We start from the raw sequence: 12,257 nt of genomic DNA, 5'->3' as shown, positions 1-12,257 counted from the left end.
TGTATTTTCCATAGTTTATTAATACTAGCACTGGTATCGATAATGATTATTAACATATGTTAATTTTGATACATGGTGATGACATACACTTTTGGTATCATTTGAAATGATGGTGATATCTAGTTACTGATATGCAAATAAATGCCCGAACATTCTAAATACATTGTAGAAAAAGTTGTTGCAGTCTGTCTTTTTGCTCTTGATTTCTAACAGTATGAGTACAGTAGAAACTTATAAGGAAAAGCAAATGCTACACCATAGCACCCAAAATGTGTTCCCTGGGTTTTCAAAATTATTCGTATTTTCCATTAGCAATAACCTCTGAATAATACATGCATCTATATGCTATAACGTCACTTTCCTCGCTCTCGTAGAGAGTTTTTATGCCCCTGGCCTCTAAACAAGGTTTCCATTGCATTCTAGGTATTTAAAGTTAAATTCAGTTAGGCTTCTATATTTGTCACCATAGTAATTTTTTGTTGAAAATATTTAGACTTCCACTGTGTGCAATTTTCCCTAGCACATGCCACGCATTCACTGTTGTCCGTTATAAAGAACGGTCAAATTAAATACTTGCGCTCGAGGTAGATTTTTCTCAAATAATCGCAGTTAATGTACACAAAAACTAATTGTAGGCAAAATGTGCATTTAATTTCATTGTTTGTTCATTTTTACCATTATAAATCGTCTTGGGTATTACAGCATTGCTATAACTATTTCCCTTCGTTTCGCTTGCGAGCCAAGTCCAAAACAGCCTCTGCGAGTTTTTCAAAGTCGCCCATTGAACTGTACACTGCGACAGACACTCTGATCATGCACCTTTTGTTGATGTAGAGAACCTTTACCTGAACATCGTAGTCGTCAAAAATCAAATTTTGCAATTCATAATGACGTCCCCTGAATATTCCCGTTACCGAAGGCTTATCCTAAAACATATATAGACATACGTATAAACAGTAATTACTTTAATCGAACATTTCAAGTAAAAATCCGGTCCGAACTTTTTACGTACGATTCATGAAAAAAATCGGTCAGATAACTATATAAATGACCAAGTGATTAAATACAGAACAATTAATACGAACTCACGTTATGCATGTAGATATCTTTTATTTAATGACTCTTTTGAAAACGCTTTGTTCTCAATTGTCTAATGACACGTGATCTTTGAGAAATATTATTGATGTAAAACTAGATACTGTACGTATTTATTTGTAACATACGTCGATATCGGAGAATCCTCGTATGAATGGAACTTCAATCACGCACTGGAAAGGGGCTCGCATGTTCTCAGGAATGTTTAATCGCTTAGTCCCCCACTTCTCTTCCAAGTAAGCCATTCCCTCCTTTAGAAGCGGTATACAATAAGACCGGATCCTCTCCTGAAAAAGTTCAACGGGCTAACTGAAATTTATTGTATTCATGTGGTTTTGTTCACCTATATAAAGGACACTTTAGTTGAAGATTTTGTTGAAATAAGATGCAGAATGATTTGCGTTTTATTCATGAAAAAAAAAGTGATTATTTACGAGTTTGGTCGAGATGTTCCACTTACAAAAGCAATAATATCGTCTTCATCTTGACGAAGGCGTCAAAATGATGAAGAGAGTACGGTATTTGTGTAGATGGTGCAGTGGCCCTGCATGGTTCGTTGTAACAAAATTTTGAGAAAATAGTTCTGCATAGGATTAATCTTTACGGTCCAGAGAATACTCTTTTTTATTTCACAATTTCAAGAGATATCGTGTCATACATTGATACCAAGCAATGTCATGTTGTTAGTGTACATATCCGAAGTGTGAGGTTATGGCCATATAACTAGCTAAAGCACCAAAATAGAATCATATACCAGTAAACTCGAGTGTCAGGGACCACTAAAATGCGGTTTCCAAATCAGCTATCCTTAAAGCTGCATTTATGCGTGTGTGGTTTATATGTGAACTCATTTTTTTCGGGATGATTTTTGTTTTAACCAATAGCTATCTTTTATTTTTTCTATTAATAGTTTTTTTTTAATATTTAACACATTTATTCGAGATCATTTGTGTTTTAAACCAATAGCACCATTTATTGATTGATAGTTTTTTCTTCTTATAAACGATATTGATTGGTCGTTAAAGATGAGATCATACCACGCCTCCTAAACGTCGAAGGAAATTTATCCCGTCCACAGCACAAAGATAGGGTATGTCATCTTTCGTTCCTGTTTCAAATTAAACACATCAGCGACATATTATTGTTACTTTTAATTTATGCCACCTTTTATTTCACGATGGGCACTGTACATATATCAACCTATACATTTTGTTAAAACGAAACTGTTTAATCAATACATATATTAACATACGCAATAAATTAAGTTGAAACATTGTACAAACAATCTTTCCAAAAAGTCTTTCCCGTCAAAAGTGTCGGGTTATCTATTACATATTACAAATGTCTATAAATTATGTTAATATTATGTAGCCAACAAATATTCTTTAAAAGTATAAACATAATCATTTATGAGTAGGTATACGAACCTTCAAATGCAAAAGCTTCATGAATTCCGAAATGCTCAAAATGTGAGGTGATCAGCGGTTTAAACCAGGCGTGTGGCCGGTTCGGGTTTCTCCATATAAATGCACTAGACCGGGGACAGAACACCCATTTATGGAGATTACCTTCAAACAGACACAAACATTACATAAAAGTGCACGTTCAATTATTTAAATCGGGAACTGTTTAGCAAGATTCACAACACAGAGATGACCAAGAATTTAATGGACCTTTTGTTCGACAAACAGATGGATACTTACTCTTTGGAAACATGAAAACAACATCATGGAAGGCAACTTATATAACTATATTTTTCAGTTGTATTATAAACTAGTGAGTACATCATACTGCTAATGCACCATCGCTTCCACAAGATTGTATATATAACATATACATGATTCACATCAGCTTTTAAATGTAATCAAAATGATCATCGAATACATTTTGGTAGAGGAATCATCCGGTCTCATAAGTATCTATTATACAATGGAAACTAAAGAAGCAAGCAAAGAAGCCAAACATTTAAAGCTAGATTCAGGGTTAGTGACTATCACACTAAACTGGAGCCAGAAGACGTAGAAACAACACAAACAAACACCAAAGTTGAACGTACACACAGCAAAAAGACAACGCTTGTATTCTCAAGAAGTTGAAAAAATATTCAATTATTTCGAAGGAGCAGAAAGAAAACAGAAAACTACATTGTGCCTGATGGACACAAAAATGTTTCGAGTTCAACGAAATTCTCGGAGTTTTTTTCGATCACATACACTACAAAACCATGACAACTTCCTCACAGTGAGTATTTTATCTTTAATATTGTGAAGTAGAATATTATTTGTACAGCTCAAGGAGAATAACAGTTTTATTTTTAAAAATAGCTTGAAAAAATATAATACCTGCATAAAAATCTGCGTCCATGTCAACAATGTCCGCTTCAATTTGTCCGGGTATATGAGCGGCGTCAACAAAGACGACCTTGCCATGTTTGTGGCAGACCTCCACAATCTTCTTGACTGGCATGACGATAGCAGTAGGGCTTGCAATGTGGTCTGAAATATAATTTGAGACATGGATCTCATATCTGTAAGGATACATTCACAGGTTTCTTGACCGGCATGGTGACAGTAGTACGGCAAGGAAATCATGATTATTGGAGACATTTATTATGTGATGTGTCTTGATTTGATTATATGTGTCACATGTTTGCGGTTCTAATCGAAAGATGCGACTAGAGGGCAATGTACTGGGCTTTTAAGAGGCTTGCCGTGTTACCAGCAACTCAGTTTCATATACATGTATACGTATATTTATATATAAATAATATAAAGTGCCTTTATAAGCAAATTAAAAAGTAACATCACATGGGTTTTCTTGTCTTTAAAAATTATAATAAATGTGTAACGTTGCGTAGCATTAACACATTCATTATAAACCCTGATGATCTACAAGCGAAACCGGTCGGCTTATTAAAGAAACGAATACCCATGAACCAGCACTTTACTATACCTTACTATATGATATATTACGTATTGTCCAGGATTTCAATGTTTATTATTGGTCGATTTGACCCTCTGAAACGGTGAGTTGCTGGTTTGGAGTTCAGTAAACGGCGATTTCTGCAACGTTAATGTCAAAACGCCCATTTGTACTATAATTGAATTACGTAATTATCCTTGTATTGGTCACTGATATAAATATTAACAACTATTAAACGAAGAGATACATTTATTAGTCACTAGATTACCACGGACAAACAAATATACAATCAAAAAAGTAAGTATTGAAGGCTGTTTTAATACGATTAGACTTAAGGTAAAAATGACGTATTATACAAAAAGGGCCACAGGGACAAGCCTACTATTTAAATGTCAAAAAAACAATATTTTTAGATACAAGGCTAAGTTTATAAATCAAACACGTACCAACCATCACCAATTTAACTTCCGGATGCTTTTCAAGGATCTCATCATACTTTGCAACGATTTCATCTTCAGACATAATAGGAAAATCGATGTTAAATGAGTAGGTCTGAGCACCTGTAATAAAAAGGTTTTTTCTCATATACAATGTTTTTGCATGCATGCATGCACGTATGTATTGTAGTCATATTTTCTTTCGTGGTGAACAAACATGCATTTTCATTATTTTCTTGTTTGGTAATCTTCATTTTAGTCTTTACCCTTGAAAACAGCTTTATGCTGCAAAGTAACCTATTACAAACATTTCGGGATAGTCAAGCACATTATCGAATATTAAATACTTTTAAGGTATTTTTTCATGATCTCCTTCGTTCATCTGCTTTGTTTTTTTTTTCGTTTCTTTTATTCGATTATATATACATCCGTATATCAAACAGACGAACGTTTGATCAGGTGGAGAAGATCTCAAGTGGTTTCTTACAAAAAATAACGGACTCATGGGATTCCATAGTTTTCATTGTAAAAAAAAACACTAGAACTCTACTAGGCTTTTCAGTAATTATGTAGTACGGATTGTTTTTCAATGAATGCCAACGATAGCTAAGCGTATATCTTTATTTACTATCCGGATAAGTAAATCGAACCTTCAACCGCCTTGGTGGTCACTCGTGTGGCTACGTTCACTGCCCCGTACGTCAGAGTGTTAACTAGTACGCCGTCCCCAGACTTCAAAGGGAATGTCTTCAAAACCGTATTTGCCGCTGAAAGCATTTAAACATGCCTATTGTTTCTCCACAATGATAAATGTTTTTTTTTAAAACAAGATATGTTGTGTTTTTCACAAAATTCATTAAGTAAGTGAAGAGATAAAAATTCATGCCTTATAAAGTTGTGTAACAACATAGATCTGATGGTTGTATTAAACCGGAAATAGAATGACGCGTATATTTACACGTGTGTAAGTACCTTTCGTAATATTTTGAATCATAAACGTATCTTCTTTTTTTACCCCCATGAACTCAGCCACAACTGCGATAGTAGAGTTCAGGTATTTGTACATCTTGTTTCGGAACCAGCCATCTGGATTCTCCTCAAGTTCAATCAAATACCTGCAATATTTAAAACAATAACCTTTATATTGATGTTTTGGCTGAATACTGGTATGATTTGCTATTGTTTACTCTAACCATTACATATTTTAAAACGATTGTAACTGAAGCTATGATAGCTTATACTATGTCATTCTCGTTGGCACGATGTTGCGTGAGAGTGGACTTGTGGGGGAAACCGGAGTACCCGGAGAAAACCCACTTGTCCGGCTTGTTGACCACAAACCAAATTCACATTGCTATTGTTTGTCATATATGTTCCGTGATGACGGCGAAACGAAACACATTCTTATTGAGGATGTTTTCACACGTACATCACGAGAAAGTAAATGAAATGCAGGTAACAGTATTATCTGGTTTAACTGTCGTGTGCAAACATACATAATTCATAGCCTTCTTTATACATACATTTTTGAAAGCCTATTGTAGGAGAATAGCATTTAAAGACTCATGAAAACATTTATCATTCGGAGACTTCGGTAGACTTATCTTATTTAAAGCAATGTACATTAATATATCATTGAAAGATTGGTGTACACATATGCCATTGAAAGCCTTGCGTATACTGCTCTCGTTAAAGCCTTGATCAGACAGATATGATTGCAAACCTTGTGTAAAAATATATGATTGAAACTTTATGTGGACAGATATCATTGCACGCCTTGTGTAGACAAATATCACTGAAAGCCTTGTGTAGACAGATGTCATTGCAAGCCTTGTGTAGACAGATGTCATTTGAAGCCTTGTGTAGACAGATATCATTGGAAGCCTTATGTGTATAGATATCATTAAAAGCCTTGTGTATACAGATATCATTGAGCGCCTTGTGTAGACAAATATCATTGAAAGCCTTTTGTAGACGGATGTCATTGAAAGCCTTGTGTATACATATGTCATTGGAAGCATTGTGTGGACATATGCCATTGGAAGCCTTGTGTAAACAGATATCATTGGAAGCCTTGTGTGTATAGATATCTTTAAAAGCCTTGTGTATACAGGTATCATTGAGCGCCTTGTGTAGACATATATCATTGAAAGCCTTGTGTAGACAGATATCATTGAAAGCCTTGTGCAGACATATGTCATTGAGCGCTTTGTGCAGACAGATATCATTGGAAGCCTTGTGTGTGCAGATATAATTAAAAGCCTTCAGCAGACAGATGTCATTGAGCGCCTTGTGCAGACAGATATCATTGAGCGCCTTGTGCAGACAGATATCATTGGAAGCCTTGTGTGTACAGATATAATTAAAAGCCTTGTGTAGACAGATGTCATTGAGCGCCTTGTGCAGACAGATATCATTGAGCGCCTTGTGTAGACAGATATCATTGGAAGCCTTGTGTGTACAGATATCATTAAAAGCCCTGTGCAGGCAGATATATCATTGAGCGCCTTGTGCAGACAGATATCATTGGAAGCCTTGTGTGTACAGATATCATTAAAAGCCTTGCGTATACTGCTAGCGTTAAAGCCATGCGTAGACAGATATGATTGCAAACTTTGTGTAAAAAGATATGATTGAAGCTGTATGTAGACAGATATCATCGCACGCCTTGTGAAGACAAATATCATTGAAAGCCTTTTGTAGACGAATGTCATTGGAAGCCTTGTGTAGACAAATATCATTGAAAGCTTTGTGTAGACAAATATCATTGAAAGGTTTGTGTAGACAGATGTCATTGAAAGCCTTGTGTAGACAGATATCATTGAAAACCTGGTGTAGACAAATATCATTGAAAGCCTTTTGTAGACGGATGTCATTGGAAGCCTTGTGTATACATATGTCATTTGAAGCATTGTGTGGACAGATGCCATTGGAAGCCTTGTGTAAACAGATATCATTGAAAGCCTTGTGTAGACAGATGTCATTGAAAACCTTGTGTAGACAAATATCATGAAAAGCCTTGTGCAGACAGATATCATTGAAAGCCTTGTGTGGACAGATATTAATGAAAGCCTTGTGTAGACAGATATCACTGGACACCATTTGTAGACAGATATGATTGAAAGCCTTGTGTACACAGATGTCATTGAAAGCCTTGTGTAGACAGATATCATTGAAAGCCTGGTGTAGACAAATATCATTGAAAGCCTTTTGTAGACGGATGTCATTGGAAGCCTTGTGTATACATATGTCATTTGAAGCATTGTGTGGACAGATGCCATTGGAAGCCTTGTGTAAACAGATATCATTGAAAGCCTTGTGTAGACAGATCTCATTGAAAGCCTTGTGTAGACAAATATCATGAAAAGCCTTGTGCAGACAGATATCATTGAAAGCCTTGTGTGGACAGATATTACTGAAAGCCTTGTGTAGACAGATATCACTGGACACCATTTGTAGACAGATATGATTGAAAGCCTTGTGTAGACAGATATCATTGAAAGCCATGTGTAGACAGATATGATTGAAAGCCTTGTGTAGACAGATATCATTGAAAGCCTTGTGTGGACAGATATTACTAAAAGCCTTGTGTAGACAGATATCATTGGAAGCCATGTGTAGACAGATATGATTGAAAGCCTTGTGCAGACAGATATCATTGAAAGCCTTGTGTGGGCAGCTATTACTGAAAGCCTTGTGTAGACAGATATTATTGAAAGCCATGTGTAGACAGACATGATTGAAAGCCTTGTGCAGACAGATATCATTGATAGCCGTGTGTGGACAGATATTACTGAAAGCCTTGTGTAGACAGATATCATTGGAAGCCATTTGTAGACAGATATGACTGAAAGCCTTGTGTTGACAGATATCATTGAAAGCCATGTGTAGACAGATATGATTGAAAGCCTTGTGTAGACAGATATCATTGAAAGCCGTGTAGACAGATATCATTGAAAGCCTTGTGTAGACAGATATTATTGGAAGCCTTGTGTAGACAGATATCACTGGAAGCCTTGTATGGACATATGTCATTCGAAGCCTTGTGTAGACAGATATCTCTGGAAGCCTTGTGTGGACATATGTCATTGGAAGCCTTGTGTAGACAGATATCATTGAAAGCCTATTGTAGACAGATATCATTTAAAGCCTAGTGTAGACAGATATAATTAAAAGCCTTGTGTGGACAGATATCATTTAAAGTATTGTGTGGACAGATATCATTGGAAGACTTGTGTGGACAGATATCATTGGAAGCCTTGTGTGAACAAATATCATTGAAAGCCTTGTGTAGACAGATATCATTGAAAGCCTGGTGTAGACAAATATCATTGAAAGCCTTTTGTAGACGGATGTCATTGGAAGCCTTGTGTATACATATGTCATTTGAAGCATGGTGTGGACAGATGCCATTGGAAGCCTTGTGTAAACAGATATCATTGAAAGCCTTGTGTAGACAGATGTCATTGAAAGCCTTGTGTAGACAAATATCATGAAAAGCCTTGTGCAGACAGATATCATTGAAAGCCTTGTGTGGACAGATATTACTGAAAGCCTTGTGTAGACAGATATCACTGGACACCATTTGTAGACAGATATGATTGAAAGCCTTGTGTAGACAGATGTCATTGAAAGCCTTGTGTAGACATATATCATTGAAAGCCTGGTGTAGACAAATATCATTGAAAGCCTTTTGTAGACGGATGTCATTGGAAGCCTTGTGTATACATATGTCATTTGAAGCATTGTGTGGACAGATGCCATTGGAAGCCTTGTGTAAACAGATATCATTGAAAGCCTTGTGTAGACAGATCTCATTGAAAGCCTTGTGTAGACAAATATCATGAAAAGCCTTGTGCAGACAGATATCATTGAAAGCCTTGTGTGGACAGATATTACTGAAAGCCTTGTGTAGACAGATATCACTGGACACCATTTGTAGACAGATATGATTGAAAGCCTTGTGTAGACAGATATCATTGAAAGCCATGTGTAGACAGATATGATTGAAAGCCTTGTGTAGACAGATATCATTGAAAGCCTTGTGTGGACAGATATTACTGAAAGCCTTGTGTAGACAGATATCATTGGAAGCCATGTGTAGACAGATATGATTGAAAGCCTTGTGCAGACAGATATCATTGAAAGCCTTGTGTGGGCAGATATTAATGAAAGCCTTGTGTAGACAGATATTATTGAAAGCCATGTGTAGACAGACATGATTGAAAGCCTTGTGCAGACAGATATCATTGATAGCCTTGTGTGGACAGATATTACTGAAAGCCTTGTGTAGACAGATATCATTGGAAGCCATTTGTAGACAGATATGACTGAAAGCCTTGTGTTGACAGATATCATTGAAAGCCATGTGTAGACAGATATGATTGAAAGCCTTGTGTAGACAGATATCATTGAAAGCCGTGTAGACAGATATCATTGAAAGCCTTGTGTAGACAGATATCATTGGAAGCCTTGTGCAGACAGATATCACTGGAAGCCTTGTGTGGACATATGTCATTCGAAGCCTTGTGTAGACAGATAACACTGGAAGCCTTGTGTGGACATATGTCATTCGAAGCCTTGTGTAGACAGATATCATTGAAAGCCTTGTGTAGACAGATATCATTTAAAGCGTTGTGTAAACTGTTATCAGTAAAAGCCTTGTGTAGACAGATATCATTTAAAGCCTTGTGTAGACAGATATAATTTAAAGCCTTGTGTGGACAGATATCATTTAAAGTATTGTGTGGACAGATATCATTGGAAGCCTTGTGTGGACAGATATCATTGGAAGCCTTGTGTGAACAAATATCATTGAAAGCCTTGTGTGGACAGATATCATTGGAAGCCTTGTGCAGACAGATATCATTTAAAGCCTTGTGTAGACAGATATCATTTAAAGCCTTGTGTAGACAGATATCATTTAAAGTATTGTGTGGACAGATATCATTGGAAGCCTTGTGTGGACAGATATAATTTAAAGTATTGTGTGAACAGATATCATTGGAAGCCTTGTGTGGACAGATATCATTGGAAGCCTTGTGTGAACAAATATCATTGAAAGCCTTGTGTAGACAGATATCATTGAAAGCCTTGTGTAGACAAATATCATTGAAAGCCTTGTGTAGACAGATATCATTGGAAGCCTTGTGTAGACAGATATCATTTGAAGCATAATGTGATCAGATATCATTTGAAGCCTTATGTAGATAGATATCATTGAAAGCCTTAAGCATACAGAAATCATAAAACGTTTTGTGCAGACAGATATCACTGGAAGCCTTGTGTGAACACATATCAATGAAAGCCTTGCGCAGACGAATATCATTGAAAACCTGTGTAGAGAGATATCATTTAAAGCAAGTGTAGACAAATATCATTGAAAGCCATGCGTATACAGATATCATTAAAAGCCTTGTGTAGACAGATATCATTGAAAGGCTTGTGTAGACAGATATCATTGAAATACCTGTGTAGAAAAATATCAGTCCAAGCCTTGTATAGATAGATATCATTAAAACTTTGTTTAGACAAATATCTTTAAAAGCCTTCTATAAGTAGGTGGCTTTGAGTGTAGTCAGCTATAATTGAACGCTTAATGCAGACACATGCGAGTTATTCCTTTTGTAGTTAGACATCAATGTAAGCCTATTGTAATTTTTTATCAATTAAAATCTTGTTTAAACAGATATATTTGAAGCTATGTTACGAAAGTGTAGTCAGATTTAATTGTAAGCCTTTTATAGACAGATATCATCGACAGCCTTATGAAGATCGACATTATAAAACTACTAGAATAATTCACAACGGTTTAAGATATGTGTCCACATATTACCAACTACACTGTTGGTTAGATCCCTTTCATGGAAACTTTGATTTAGTTTCTCAAGAGGGACAGCCCTGATTTCTACAAAGAAAACAACGGACTTATTAGTGATGTATATCACCTAACAAATGTCTTCAAAATCATGCTTTTTTCATTGATATTAAATGAATATGACTTACTTGACTTGTCTGTCGTGCACACACTTTGGCATGCCTCCGTACGAGCCATGATTTAGAAAAACACTTCTCTCCTTTAACATGAATTCCTTTCGGATATCCGGTCCGAAATCTGGTACAGGTTGCTCCATTTTTGCACTTTGCAGATTTAGACATTCGTCATCTAGTTTATCTTTAGTGGTCATATTTTCACTTCTTTAAACAATAGATTGTATATATGCTATTGTTTACTTCTTTAGTTATCAGAACTGAGTATCCATATATACAAGTAAGCTGTACATTTGATCACATCTGATGACCCAATATTACCGTTGCTATCATTAGAACGGGTATGTCATGCTGATAAGACTGGCATGTAAACTTTATTACCCAAAATACATCGTCAATAAAGTTATCGAAGTTTATCTTTGTGTTCTATATTTCAAACTTAAACAAGCTTGGGTGACCTATTTTGCAATCTTTCAAGGCTGTTTATTTTGGGATTTGTAAGTCATATAACTAGCTGATTCATCGCAAAACATCAAATCATTTAAAGGTATAACACAATCAAATTGAAGGCCCTCCAGTTCCAGTTTTCAAGTAATCAAATATAAAAAACAACAACATTTGTTTGGAGAAACAGACACAGTTTAGAAGTTTATTTCAATTTTTTATGTAACTGATGTAAATAAAAAATGCCACAATTGTCTAATTTCGGCTGATTCACCTTTTAGTATTTACACCTCAACTTCGATTCTTTAGATGAACTGCCTTTCGGCGATTGCGTTTATCAATCGATGAATGCAACATCTTCGGATATGT

At 35.8% G+C, this 12,257-nt stretch overlaps 1 protein-coding gene across 1 annotated transcript; it reads right to left on the bottom strand.

The window, feature by feature from the left end:
* Positions 1–11,788, bottom strand: LOC128224566 (uncharacterized). Its single transcript, XM_052934453.1, has 9 exons — positions 11,460–11,788; positions 5,427–5,569; positions 5,105–5,221; positions 4,464–4,577; positions 3,438–3,590; positions 2,523–2,663; positions 2,133–2,203; positions 1,224–1,382; positions 1–926 (listed from the first exon to the last, which is right to left on the bottom strand). Exons 1-9 carry the CDS (start codon positions 11,639–11,641, stop codon positions 714–716), a joined length of 1,293 nt encoding a protein of 430 aa, XP_052790413.1. The 5' UTR covers positions 11,642–11,788; the 3' UTR covers positions 1–713.
* Positions 11,789–12,257: the final 469 nt, after the last annotated feature.

This window comes from Mya arenaria, chromosome 17 (genome assembly GCF_026914265.1).
Source record: "Mya arenaria isolate MELC-2E11 chromosome 17, ASM2691426v1".
Lineage (NCBI taxonomy): Eukaryota > Metazoa > Mollusca > Bivalvia > Myida > Myidae > Mya > Mya arenaria.
The sequence above is the reverse complement of the archived record's forward strand: the minus strand, read 5'-3'. Positions and strand labels throughout refer to the sequence as shown.

Excerpts from the sequence above, each read along its gene's own strand:
- LOC128224566 (XM_052934453.1), bottom strand. The coding sequence starts at position 11,641 with ATGACCACTAAAGATAAACTAGATGACGAATGTCTAAATCTGCAAAGT. Across the intron at positions 3,591-4,463 it reads AGTTAAATTGGTGATGGTTG|ACCACATTGCAAGCCCTACT; the intron begins GTACGTGTTTGA and ends ATTATATTTCAG. Across the intron at positions 2,664-3,437 it reads GGACGCAGATTTTTATGCAG|GTAATCTCCATAAATGGGTG; the intron begins GTATTATATTTT and ends GTCTGTTTGAAG.